The sequence below is a fragment of the Ovis aries genome, chromosome 20 (assembly GCF_016772045.2).
Source record: "Ovis aries strain OAR_USU_Benz2616 breed Rambouillet chromosome 20, ARS-UI_Ramb_v3.0, whole genome shotgun sequence".
Taxonomy (NCBI): domain Eukaryota; kingdom Metazoa; phylum Chordata; class Mammalia; order Artiodactyla; family Bovidae; genus Ovis; species Ovis aries.
The window spans coordinates 10,251,650-10,265,634 of NC_056073.1; the positions used below are offsets into that span (position 1 = coordinate 10,251,650).

Below are 13,985 nucleotides of genomic sequence, written 5' to 3' on the forward strand. Positions count from 1 at the left end.
GAAGGCATTTCCTCTTTAACTCAGTGGTTCTCAGTAGAATTTCAGGGTTTGAAATAGGAGATTTAGAACTTAAACCACAGAATTTTTTCTTTCTTTCTCTTTCTCTCTCCCTCCCTTCTCTCCTCCCTCCTTAACACTGTGGTGGTAAGTACATAAAGGAAGATTTTCCTTATTAATTAGACTGGGATCATATGACTGTAGGATAAAGAACCTTGAAAGAATTTCTGGTTACTAATCCCATCCCCTTCCCCTCCTGTCTCTGGGTTTATCTTTTCTAATGATTTTCTGAGCAAGTTGGAGCTGCCCTCTTTTCTATGGGTCATTTGCTCAATTATTAATTGAGCAAGGCACTGTTCTAAGCCCTGATAAGATGTCTGTTCTCATGGAGTTTATCTTCTAGAAAGGAGAGATAAATGTTAAACCAGTAAACAAAATACTTATAGATTGGGCTGTCTGCTTAGGCCTGGGTAACTTGGAGAGAAGGTTGAAATGCCAGCCATGATTGAGTCACTTCTGCTTTTTTTCTGTAAAACAAGGAAATAGGGATCTAGTTTTGGTGTTGTATCCTATCCCATTGAGCTCATCCTTCTCAGAGCTCATCCTCCTGTAGTATAACATTAGTAATTTATAATATTAAAGTGAGACATTAAAATTTAGTGCCTTTTATATAATAATATTTGGGCTCCCCAGATGGCTCAGTAATAAAGAATCGACCTGCCAATGCAGGAGATGCAGGAAACTTCGGTTCCATCCCTGGGTAGAGAAGATCCTCTGGGGGAGGAAATGGCAACCCACTCCAGCATTCTTGCCTGGAAAATCCTGTGGAGTCTGGTGCATGGAGTCACAAAGAGTTGGATACGACTTAGTGGCTGAGCCTGCACATACAACAATATTTACTATATACTTGCTATTTATTGAGTATTTAGTGTGTGCTGCACTGAGTGCTTTCTGTATATTAACCCATTAAATCCTCATACTACCACATGGGGAACACAAGCCTCAGAGAGGCTAACTAACTTGCTCAGGGTAACAGAATGAATGAGTAGAAGAGTCAGATTTTGAACCCAGGTAGTCTGGCTCCAGAGTTTCTCTCATAGCCACTGGGTTGCAACCTCCTCTGTTGTATTTGGAGATGTCTCCCCAGATTCATGATGTAAACTTGGAGAGGCTTTCCTAATCGAACTACCATTTCTTACATTTTTATAGGGACTCAGATTCTCTAAGCCCAGTGACAGATTTTTGTAGGGTGCATGGGAACTGAATCCTGAATATGAACTGGGTGTTCTTTTGTTTTTTTCCCCAACAGGTCCTGACCAGCAGGAATAAAGCTCCCAACCTGCTAGTTAGTGAAGGATTATGATTGATTAGGTTCTGGTTGTGCTGGGTTTTCTGTGTAAAACCATGATAAAGTCAGTTATGATTCAGTAAAACAGGAGCACTCTACTCTCCAACCAGTCTTAACCTCAACCTCTTATGCTACTAGAGGTTTCTTACGCATTTCTGCTCTGCTACAGGTTGTTGGCCTGTCTTTTAAGCATTTTTGTTATTGGAATAATTATATAGCAGTAACTGGAGAAGGCAGTGGCAACCCACTCCAGTGTTCTTGCCTGGAGAATCCCAGGGATGGCAGAGCCTGGTTGGCTGCCATCTATGGGGTCACACGGAGCCGGACACAACTGAAGCGACTTAGCAGCAGCAGCATATAGCAGTAATAGTTTTTAAAGTTTGATTGGAAAAAAAAAACCCATAGCCACATCATTCTTGCCCAAAGGCTTCTAACTATGGTGGTACATTAGAAATTGCATTGGAAGCAATTTAAAAATACTAGTGTCTATGTGGGTTCCAGTTATATCATTATTCTTATATTACTAGTCTCATTTTTGCCTATTACCATCTAGTCTTTATCTAATATATGATTTTTTTTCTCTTTGCAATAACCGTATTAAAAAAAAACCCCGTCTGCTTGCTTGTTAAAAAAAAATCCATCTCTGTCTAAGAAAAACTTCACACACATAAAGTAGAAGTGAGAAGTAGATTGTTTTTCCAATTTAAAAATGTCTTTCCTAATTAAGGAAGTAAGGCATGTCCATTATAGAAAATTTGGGAATGAGGCAGATTTTTGTGCCTCAAAAAGAAATTGGTTTCTTAGACAAGCTGTGTGAACCACAGAGTAAAGGATTCTGGGCGGATATGAGAACAGGCCCTCCTCGTGGCCTGACTGCTTAGACTGTGGAAGGATTGACAAGTGCCCGAGGTGATCTACCCTCTGGGTGAATCCAATATCCCCAGGCAGGGGAGCAGGCTTCACTTTCCAAGTTCAGTCCTTCCACACGGGTGAAATGTTTCGTTAAGCCTCGTGGGAACATTTTGGTCAGAAGTATGTCATGGGTTTGTGTGAATTTTTAGGGGAAGGTGAGAAACCATTCTCCTTGAAGAGTTGTTGCAACTCTGCCCCTGGCAGACATGAGACAGCAGAAGTGGATGTGTTAGCCATTTAAACTGCTCATTTCACTCCCCTCTCCCTCCCTATATGCAGTGGTCGGACACCTCCCAAACGCAGCCGAGGGAAGCCAGCCCTGTCTCGAGTACCCTTCCTGGAAGGTGTGAATGGAGACTCCGACTACAACAGCTCAGGTAAGGAGTGCTATACAGGTGCCTCTGGGGGAACCAGGCCTTCTGAAGAACCACAGCCAGACCCTGAACTCCTCCAGACCCAGGGACACTGGGCAGGGAGATGTCTCCTTCCTCTTAAATAATTCATCTTATTTTAAATAAGTGACGCATGCTTTGGTGAAAAAAAGTCAGAATGAGCCAGTGTTTAGTGGTTTCTTTTGTGTCTTTCCAGATGTAATCCATACGTACACAAGCCAAAAACTTGTACATATGTTCAAGAGTGAGCAGGGAAGCCTGACATGCACGTTCCTCTAAACCATGCCTTTTTTCGGTTAATAATATATCTTGGAGATTCGTCTGTGCTTTTTATTGGCTGCCTGATGCCCCACTACATAGGAGTGCTGTCGCGTACTCAGCCGGCCCTCTGCAGATGGACATGTAGATTGTTTTCATGAAGTTGTCAGTCAGTGTTGCAGTGAGCAACCAGGTACAAAGCTCATTTTGTATCCCTGGGGAGTATATCTACAGATATACTCTTGCTATGTTGAAGGAAGTATGCATTTGTATTCTTGATAGTTATTTCCAGTCTGCTCCATGTTACTGAATTTCACACATGACCTTGTAATTAAATTTCATGTGATCCAGTACTTCCACCCCTCTCCCCATGAGAAAGTCTATTCCAGCAGGTCCAAACAGTAAAGTGCTTGGATGTCATCTCCTGGGCCTGAGGGAATGAAGGGCAGGGTGGAGCCAAAGGAGAGGACTAGGTGGTGCTCAGGTGGGGCAGGTGCAGGGCAGCTGTCCTCGGAGCACAGCTGTGTCCAGCCGTCCCGTGGAGGGCGTGCACTCTGGAGGCCCTGTCTTTGAAGCTTCCATCTAACATACAGGCTTCAGGGCTTCTCTTCCCCTATTTCCTATTCCCAACTGCTTTATTTTCCCTTAGCATCCATTTCTTTTTTCATATGTGTATGATGAATGCATGCCTGCATATTTCCTTGCTGTCTGACTGTTAGTGCCTAGAAGGCAGGGCTCATGTCTGGATTAACTTGTACAGCATCTAATGCATAACTGGGAATGGATTTGGCACATACTATGTGCTTCAGGTAGTGACATTTTATTCTTATTTTAAGAACCATGTAATTATTAAAATAATGCCAAAGGAGATTTAAAAAGGAAACCAACCTTTCACTGTTCCATCACCTTACCGCCATTGTCTTCGTTTCTCTACGTTGCCTTCGTGTATTTCAGGCACATTTTTAACAGAATGCTAAAGCAGAACTCATGCTCTTTCATATTTTGCTTTTTTCAATGTTAACTTTCCAATCAATGTATTGTAATGTACGTACTTGTTTCATTGTTAGACATTTGGTTATTTCCACCTTTTAACACTATACATAAAGCAGTGAACCTATATTTTTGTCCAAATGCCTCTCAGTCATTTTAAAAGTTATTTTTCTAAGAACAAATTCCCAGGGAAAGCATTTACTGGAACAGATGGTTCATGCTTTTTTATGGCTCTTGAGACTTGCCACAGGATTGTGTTGTGAAAGGATTAGACTGGTCCGCAGTTTCCTCAGCAGTACATGATTGCACCAGTGTCCCCGCAGCCTGCCTCTTCAGTCATGCTGGATTTTATCTTTTTGTGGTTATTGCTATTGATTCAGTAGGTAGAAAACAAGACCTCATTACCAGTGATACATTTTTTTTTAAAAATATAAACATGGGAGGTAATGTTTCCTTAGGAACATAATTTCTACTCTGGAATTTGGGCGTTTTTCCTTAGTCGAGTGTGGTCCCCTCACTGTTGCTAGTTTATAGGCTGGGAAGGGGAAGGGAGGTTCCTCTTTGTGTTCAGAGATGTTTGTGAAGGACCCATTGTGTGCGAGTGCGTTAGGTGCAGAACAAGGAAAGCTGAAGACATGTGCCTGCCCCAGGACCTGTGCAAGATTCTGACAAAACAGGCACAGAGAGAACCTCTGCTCAGTGCTGTGCAGCAAGGTGACCTGTAGCCAGGTGTGGCCGTGCCAGAAAAGAACTCATTTAGCAGGTAGTTTTTCTGGGATGTTTGTCCTAGGCATCTTTTCCATGAAGCTGTCATCTGGGGGCCCACCAGTCAGGGAGGCCCAGAGAGCAGTCTGTGGCTTTGCCAAGCTGCTGTATAGTCTGTATTCCTGGTAATGAAGTAGTTATATTTTTTCAAGGAACATCAACCTAGGGTTCTAGTTTAGAAGTCAGCAAACTGTAACCTGTTGCCTGTTGGCTCACTTGGTAAAAATCTGCCTGCAATACAGGAGACCCAGGTTCAATCTCTGGATCGGGAAGATTCCCTGGAGAAGGAAATGGCAACCCACTCCAGCATTCTTGCCTGGAGAACTCTATGGACAGAGGAGCCTAGTGGGCTACAGTTCATGGAGTCGCAAAGAATTGGACACGACTGAGTGACTAACGCTTTCACTTTCATGAGCTAAGAGTGGTTTTTACATTTTTTTTGAATGATTGAAAATCAAAAGAATGATATTAATATTTTGTAATACAAAAATTTATACAAAATTCAAATTTCAGTGTCCAGAAATTGTTTTATGGGGACACAGCAGTGCTCATTCCCTTAGGAATCACCTGTGAGCGCTTTCATGATACAACAGCAGAGATAAGTAGCTGCAGTGGAGACATGTAGCACACAAACCCTAAAATATGTGCTATTTGACCTTTTAAAGAACAAGTTTGCTGACCCCTAATCTAGTCTTAAGAACTCAGGAGAGGGTAGGGAAGAGGAAGGGTGGAGGGGATGTTGTTGACTCATTCCTGGACTGCTCCAGTCAAATGGAGGCCCCAGGCAGGCCTCCTGGGAGCTATTCCAAGCCCCCCTGTCTCCTCCCCTCCACCACCCCCAGGCAGAAGCCTCCTGATGCCCTTTGAAGACCGCGGAGACCTGGAGCCCCTGGAGCTGGTGTGGGCCAAGTGCCGAGGTTACCCCTCCTACCCTGCCTTGGTGAGTCTGCCCTTCCATTCTCCCTCCCCTGGGGGATTCTGGCCCCTACCTTGCCTTGAGGGCTTATCTGATTGGATCAAGCCAGCAGAGTGTGGTTGGGAGTCAGGGTGCCTTTAGCTGCAGAAGGGAGGGAGGTTTTATCCCAGCCTGGGTGGGTCACACCAGCTAGGCTTAGGGTACTTAAAATAGGTTACAGTATGCAGACAGAGGCTAGGGCTCTTAGGGTTTTAATAGAATATATTTATTTGCTAAATGGAAAAATTATTATTATGCATAAAAGTTATATGTGCTCATTGTAGAGAATTATAAAATCTGCTAATAATGCTTAGCTGTTTGGCTAAATGTCTGTTATGCTAAGTCCTTGAAATATGGAGAAAGGTATGATTATTCTCATTTTGTAGGGGAAAACACTGAAGATCTGTTACCCATGGTCATCTAGCTTTTAAGTGGCAGGGTTGGAATTTGACAATGTGTAATGTCAAAGCCTGTGTTTTGAGCCACTGAGTTCAAAGTCACCCATAGTCCCATCTGTTCAGAGATTACCTCTTGATGTATACCCTCAGCCCTGATTTTTTTTGTTGTGTAATGCATAAATATTAGACCATGTGCTGTTCAAACCTTCCCTTCATTTAACAGCACACCATGCGCGTGCGTGTCTCATGCCATCAAACGTTCTTCATTGGCATCACTGTCACGGCTACGTCGTCTTCAGCTGTATGCATGTACCTTATTTTAATCATTCTCTTGTCGGTCATTTAGATCATTTTGAATGTTTCACTATGACAAACAGCCAGCAGTAAGCATCATTGTAGTTTAACATTTGTGCACGTCTATGATTATTTCTTTACAGTGAAGAAGTCTTAGGAATGTCTTCTTTGGGGCATATGCAAAATTCTGATGCAAATTGCCAAGTTGCCCCTTAGAAAGTTAGGGGCAACCCCAGTTTATATGGGGCTTCCCTGGTGGCTCAGCAGAGAATCTGCGTGCAGTGTGGGGGACTCAGGTTCAATACCCTGGAGAAGGAAATGGCTACCCAACTCCAGTATTCTTGCCTGGAGAATCTCATGAGCAGAGCAGTCTGGTGGGCTACAGTCCATGGGGTCGCAAAGAGTTGGGTACAACTGAGCAACTAACACTTTCACTTTCCAGTTTATACTCCCACTAATAGTAGCTAAAAATTCTATTTTTACCATCTTGATTGGGAAGGTCATGTCCATCTGGCCCTGGTAAATACTGACTCTAACCTTTGAGACATAGCAGAATCATCTCGGGGAATTTTTTAAACAGTGCAGATACTGAGGCCCCATCTCAAAAGTACCATATTAGACTCTGAAATCAGACCCAAGCATGAATATTTTTTTTTTTTAACTTCCCCAATGATCTGTAGTGGGAGCTGAGAACCACCCTGCCAGCCTATGTGTGCACACAAAGCTCTGAGCCTCTCCTTGCTCATTTGTGTCTATGGCTCTTTCTGGTCTCACAGCAGCTTCTTCAGGTAAAGAGTGCAAGAACTCTGATCTTTTTTCTACTTGTGATGAAACTAGCTCCCAGAGGTTATACCACTCGCTGGAGTCAAATCGGAACCCATGCTGCCAGCCTCCCCAACTCCTTAGCAGGGGCAGGAGGGAAATCCACACTGTGACCCAGCGCTGGGGAGGTTGGGCCTGGGGCTGCCTTCACAGGCTCTGCCCTCTGCTCTCGGTGAGACCCCCAGGTTAGTTGTTGAAGAAGAGGTTAAGGCTATGCAGGTTTGGTTTTATCTTTTTAAATCTCCCAAAACAAAGAAGTCAGTCTAAAACTAGTCTCTTTTTTTCCTTTTTAATTATCTTCTTAATTATAATTTTCTTTTGCAATTAAATTTAGCCACCACCTGAACACAACCTCTGTTTTTATTTTGGTTTCTACTCTCCCAGTCATTTTCCTCTATGTACTTAAATATGTACTTGCACATATAGTGACCATGGTTTTTAATTTTCTGGGGCTCTTGTTCTTTAAAAAAAGTTTTTCTTTAAAAATTACATATCTACATTATAGAAGCTTGTATAGACAATCAACACAAACCTCCAGCATCCTGACATATCATCTATAAGCATTTTGTATTGTTCCTTCTATTTATTGTTTATTATAGCTGTAAAAATAGTGGGTGTACACATTTATTATGTAATATGTTAAATGTTATCATAAACTTTACTTCCATGTTATTTTACATCTGCGTAACATTTGAGTGAGTGTGGCCCATTATTTATTATTTTGGAGTACATTTGCCTCTGTCTTCTTTAAAAAGAGAGGTGACCTCTCCTTAAGAGGGAGACTTGCCCATCTTGTTTCTGCCCTTGAAGGGGACATTTTTCACAGTCTGCCTCCAGTTTCCCAGCCAGGCACTAGCCCCACTGTTGGTGATTGAGGAAGCTCAGGAGAGCTTGTCTGGTGGTTCCCATTAGGACCTTTAGCATCAGTCCTAGGAGGGACAGACAGGCTGAGAGTTAAGAGTTTTTATCAAATCACACAGCTGGGGACAGGGTAGGGGTGGTTCTTCCTTAGAGTAAACTCTTAACCAGAGCACCTGCTTTTAGCTGCTTATCTTGAGACAGATGTAAGGAAGCTGGCAGACACCCAAAAGTAAATAGAGCAATTTATTATTATGAGAAGAGGCCCCCTGGGACAGGGTATAGGAATTACGATTTTTCCATCTCTGGGGAAAGCTGCTTCCTCGGTAAGTTTCCAAGTCTCCCCGGCCTTGGTGCACAGACACTATCAGCCAAAGCAGGGGGCTGTGCAAGAGGCGGTGGGCAGTCAAGCCCCAAGTCCAGGTGCCTGGTTTTTGTTCCAGCCAGCTGTATCCTTCTGTGCTTGGCATTTTCCTCTGTAGGCAGCAGACTTCTCAGCATTAGCAAGAGAATGAAATAAGATGATATGTGACTAATTAGGAGCTTCAGTAACAGTGTCAGTACTCCATAGACTGGTGAGTTATTGTTGTGTTGATGCCACCAGGCATTTTGCTGAGCCCCTGCCCCTGTGGAGCATGCAGCCTCAAGGACTGATTCTTCCAGTGGCCCTTGTTTCCAGCCACATCATTCTCCCCTCTCCAGCAGCCCTCCAAGCTCAGTCTCTTGGCTTCTCTCTAATCTTACCATGGGATGTTAAAGTTATATCTGGTCTACACACCAGAAGGATAATAGACAGGAAGGTGGTGGGTAACCAGAAGATATGTTTAGGTGAAACAAGGGGATGGACCCTCTAGCTGAGGCAAAACCTTTTTCACAGCCATGGTGTCTAGGAAGGCCCCTGAGGGTTTGAAATGAATTATACAGGTTCTAAAGGGAAATTGGCAGGGAAGTAAACAACCTCTCTCCCCTAAGGGACATTGGGAGGAACGTGTTTATCTATCTGACCTGGACATCAGAGATAGTCCACTCACTTCTGATAATCCATGACCTTGGCTTCCCAGAACTTCTCTTTCAGCTTTGGGGCCTGACAGTTGATGGAGCAAGCTTTCTTTTTGGAAAGAGCTGAAGGATTAGGATGGTGTCTGGGGAAATGGAGTCGAGATTTACGTTTGGGGTACTGAGGGTCATTGGAAGAGGTCAGCCCCTCCCTCACCGAGTCAGGCAGGGCCAGTCCGCTGCATAGCTCTGGTGTAGAGTGGCTCAGTGCTTAGTCCCGCAGCAGGCTGCACAGTTTACCCCGTCTGTCCCTTGCTGAATCCTCTGCCCTCTGCTTTCAGATCATCGACCCCAAGATGCCCCGGGAGGGCCTCCTGCACAATGGTGTCCCCATCCCTGTTCCCCCCCTGGATGTGCTGAAGCTGGGCGAGCAGAAACAGGCCGAGGCTGGAGAGAAGCTCTTCCTTGTCCTCTTCTTTGACAACAAACGCACCTGGTGAGTGCGTGCTGCCGCTGGAAGGGTGCGCCAGGATGCAGGCTGGGGAGCCTGGCTGGGATGCTGTTCTAATGCTGACATGCTGAGGGTACACAGGGCTGTGGACTCAGCCACTCCGCCTCTGTGCTCAGTTGAAAGCAGAAGGTTACCTGCCAGCAGCTAGTCTCTGCGTTTGCCATGATAGTAGTAATTTAGTAATAATTTAGTAGTAATTTAGGAATAACAGTGATGAACAGTGTTAATGGTAACTGAGGAGTTTGGTATATCAGTCTCTGAGAAGCACTCTGAGATGGAGATTTGTGTTAGAGGCTTCTTGGGAAGAGCTGTGGGCATGAAGGGTGAGGAGTGCAGCCCTAGGCAGAGAAAGCAGTTGAACTGCAGTGTACTTGCTGCAGAGGCCACAGCTGATCTATTTGAGCTCATTAGAGATGTTAGAAATGGGGGCTGTGCCCCTGTACCTCAACATCAACCAGGCCTTGAATGCTGGCTGTCCCTGGTGGGGGTGATTCCTGGAGAGAGACTCACTTGAGAGCCTATAATCTGCCACTGCTCCCAGTGGCTGCGGGAATGCGTGTCTCGGTCCTGGGGGGGTGGGGGGCAGTTGTGGAAAGTGCAGAACGCACTCCAAGGGGCTTGTCTGCTCATGGTTTAAAAAGGTCAGCAGGAGGATTCTTTCACCCCTGCTTCTGTAGAGTGGGGAGGCAGGACTAGCTGATAACTATCATCTGTCAAGCATTTACCCCATGTCCTTAGGCAGATTGCTTTATATGAGTGATTTCATTTGATCCTCATTTAAATCTTCATTAATCCCCTCCCAATCCATTTTGCAGATGAGGAAGGTGAGGCTCAGAAAGCCAAGAACCTATAGCTAGAACTGGGATATAAACCAGGATCTGGCTCCAGAGGCTGGGCTCTCAGCCATATGTTCAACTCACCCAGGGATCTTTTAAACACTACAGGTGTAGGCCCCACCAGAAATCATTTCACTGATTCCTGGCATCAGCTCCACTTCTTCGACATAGCTGCCTGACTCCCCAAGGCAGGGCGAGGCTCAGAGCCCTCCAGATGGCTTAGCTAGTCTCCCAAGGGGCACATGGGCTTCCCTCCGGCAACCTTCTAAGCCGAGTGTCCTGGGGCCCAGATAAGGGCCTGGCTACAAAATGAGTCCCTTTGTGGCCTCCTGCCCGCAGCGTCCCAGTCTGCCTCCCTCTCCCTGTCCCCTCCCCCTGGCTTTGCTGGTCATGGGCAGGTGAATCCAGAGGAGCCTCCTGTGGGACCCACTACGGTCCAGGCCTCTTACTATGCTTATATTTTAGGCAGTGGCTTCCAAGGGACAAAGTCCTGCCCCTCGGTGTGGAAGACACTGTGGACAAGCTCAAGATGCTGGAAGGCCGCAAGACCAGCATCCGCAAGTCAGTTCAGGTGGCCTACGACCGTGCGATGATCCACCTGAGCCGAGTGCGGGGGCCCCACTCCTTCGTCACCTCCAGCTACCTGTGAGGGGGGGCCCACCCTGCCTCCGTCCTGCAGGGCACAGAGAAGCCTCTTCCGGCCCCAGCCAGGCATACGGCTGGCAGCTTCCCCCTCCTATGGCAGGCCAGGGACTGGGCTGTGTCCTCCCCAAGGGCAAGGCCCCAGTTTTTACTAACTGCGTAATTCCCCTGGTGGGCCTGCTGTGCCAAAAACTCCCACCTGAGCTCCCCCGGGGCTGGTCCACTGAAGAACCAGTTAGAAGTAGAAACAGCTGTGAAGCTTGGGCCCAGCCACAGAGATGAACCTGGCCCTGGAAAGCAAGAGGTCTTGGGCTTGCTCAAGGGTGTGCCTGGTGCCCTCCAACCCACTCCCAGCTAACTACACCTCAGGGTGAGCGAGGCTCTAACGCTGACCCCAGAGGTGCTGTGGATACACTCGGGTCCTGTGGGAATCTCACGGAGCTCACCCTCTCCCTCCATCACCCCTCCTCCTACCTCTTGCCTGAACCATCTTCTGCCCAGCCTCTGTTTCTCCTGTGTTCCTTTCCCAGCTTTCTCTTGTGCCAAACTGACAGAAACCATCACCAAACTGATCTTTTTTCTTTTTATGTCTCATTCCCTTTGAGGCCAGCTGCTAGCTACCACTTGGGTGACCCCTTCACCAGCATACCTCCCCTCCCCTTGTATGTGCTGCAGGCAAACAGCAGAGGCCAGACTGTGAGAGCTGCCCCCTTGGATTGGGGCGGGGCCTCGGGCCTCTGCCTTGCAGAGAGGTGGGCTTAGGCTGGGCGGGCTCCCATCAGCAGACCAGGCTTCTGGTGCCCGTGGCCATCTGTCCATGTGGATTCTGTGGGCTGTTGGGGTGAAGCTGTGCCCTTTGGCCGGGTCTGCCCTTTCCCTCCTCCTAGCCTCCTCATGGGTTTTCATTTTCTGTCCTGCAGCCTCTAGGCTCTCGTTACCACCAGGGATGGCGAGGGGCCTATAGTCCAGCATGTTCCTGTGCTGTGCTTGCCCTGCCCAGCCTCTGCTGCTCTAAACTTCAAGGAACGCAGCACTTTTCTTTCAAACCCTCTGTCCCCTTCCCTCTTTTCCTTCAACCCCCTCTCCACCTTTACCTTCTCAAAAACAGAAGGGAAAAAAAAAAAACAAAAACTGTGAAACGGGGGAATGCTGACTGACAAACCAACACAACTTTCAGAGGCTTCGATGTCTGTTCTCTGATGTTTCTTTTCACCTCTTAAGCACCAAAGTTGCAGGGCCAGGTTGCCGGCCACTGATCGCCATGTTGATTTTTAACCTGATGTTCTTTTTAATTGTTTTAAATTTTTCATAGGGGAGTTTTGGACAAAACGAAGTCACTGGGGAGATCACTGCCATTTTTACGCACTTGACTTTTTAAAAATACAACCTACCAACCGCCACGACTTCTTATACGTTTGGGACACGAGCCAGAGTTTAAAAGGGAACCAACAAAACTCTCTATAACATAATAAAGGACGGGGTTTTGGATTTTGTACAATAATAAAACTACAATGCCTATGGCTAGGGAAGGACATGGTGTATATAATTGTAAAATACTGTTCTAAATTATTCAGGCCTATAGTTTCCATTACTGGAGTCCTCCATTGTGTGGCTGAGTATTTTAAATGCACACAGTGTTTTATTTAAAGGAGCCAATACGTCCCCCCTCCCCAGGTAGTCGGTCGGCTGTGGACTCTGTGACCTTTGTCTCAACCTGTGTTGTAAGATCTTGGGGCTTTCTCTTTCTGTGTGTCTCTGCCTCCCAACACTTTCTCTTTCTTAGTCTCTCTCTCCTTTTTTCTTTTTCTTAGTCTCTTTGAATCTTTCCGTCTCTGAGTCTCATTTTTAAAACTGCTCTTTTAGAACGGGAAACGGCTCAGATCCTGCTGTGGCATGGGGCCTATGTGTCTCAGTCGCGTCTGCTGTGAAGCACACGATGCTCTATTTATTGTAGAAAGTAACTTTATTTGCTTTCTAGAATTGTTTATAACAGATGGTATAAGAGAGGTAATAAACAGAGAAAAATCTATGCTTGTAAAGAATACAAAAGTTAATTTTACCTACTATAATATGACTGTCTTAAACTTATTTTCTCTCTGAGAAATAAATGTTCTAATGGGCAGCAGCTGCTGTGTGTGTTTATGGTTGTCAGTGGGGCCTGCCCTTCACCTAATCTCTGCAGCCCTCTCCCTCCTCAGGAGGCCAGGGCCATCAATGGTTGCATTAAGAATGGGGTTGACTAAAATATCTGTCTGAAAAAATGCAAAAAAAAAAAAAAAAAAGAATGGGGCTGACTAGCCATTGCAGACTCCCAGCTAGAGAGTGCTCTGTCTATCTGCTTGTCTGTCTGTCTCGCGGACCCCTGGAAGAGGGGCGAGGATGGTTTCTGATGTTTTCCCCCCTAGCAGCGCTGCCTTTTGCAAGTTGTGGAAGGTCCAGCCTGCCTCCCGCACCTCAGCTGCCCTGTGGCCACATTCCTTCAGGAGAATGTGCTCCACATTCAGCAGAAGAAATGGCCCTTTGGACAAACCGGGCACCTGTTCACCAGGCTTGCAGAATTGGAGACTCTAGGCTGTTCCCACCTCCTCTGTCATTGTTGCTGTCCCCCTTCTATAGAGGGCAAGCCAGGACTCAGAGAGGCAGAACATGATCCTGGTTACTTTTACAACTAGAAAGGAACCTTGAGCTTACCCAGTCTTCATTTTGCAGACAAGGAAACAGACCAGCAAAATTAAAAGACTTATCCGAGATCAGCCAGCCAAGAAATGATGGCAGAATCCTGGGACAAGGATCTGGCTGTGCTGGCCTGTTCGGTACCTCCTTCCCCTCTCTGTATCTCTGGCTCCACCATTTCTGGAAAGCAGTATCTTGAGCAGAAACAGGAGTATTCCTTGGGGCCAACTGCTCTGTTGTTGGGCCTAGGATAGTTTTTCCCTCTGGTTCTGCCTGGCTGCTCTGCTTGGCTGCGAGTTATGTGTCTCAGTGTGTGGCTGGAGAATACAGGAGTCACC

General features: G+C 46.2%; 1 protein-coding gene across 7 annotated transcripts in view; it reads left to right on the forward strand.

Moving 5' to 3' along the window:
• Positions 1-13,099, forward strand: part of BRPF3 (bromodomain and PHD finger containing 3) — a 35,300-nt gene extending 22,201 nt beyond the window's left edge. For 6 of the 7 annotated variants that reach the window (XM_042237073.2, XM_060403128.1, XM_027959209.3 and 3 more), the window contains 4 exons: positions 2,537-2,634; positions 5,505-5,602; positions 9,327-9,481; positions 10,798-13,099. In XM_042237073.2, the coding sequence (XP_042093007.1) occupies positions 2,537-2,634; positions 5,505-5,602; positions 9,327-9,481; positions 10,798-10,981 (535 nt within the window). In that variant the 3' untranslated portion in view covers positions 10,982-13,099. Of the gene's footprint in view, positions 1-2,536; positions 2,635-4,507; positions 4,661-5,504; positions 5,603-9,326; positions 9,482-10,797 lie in introns of those variants that run through there. The other variant, XR_009597560.1, reaches the window with a different exon arrangement.
• Positions 13,100-13,985: the final 886 nt, after the last annotated feature.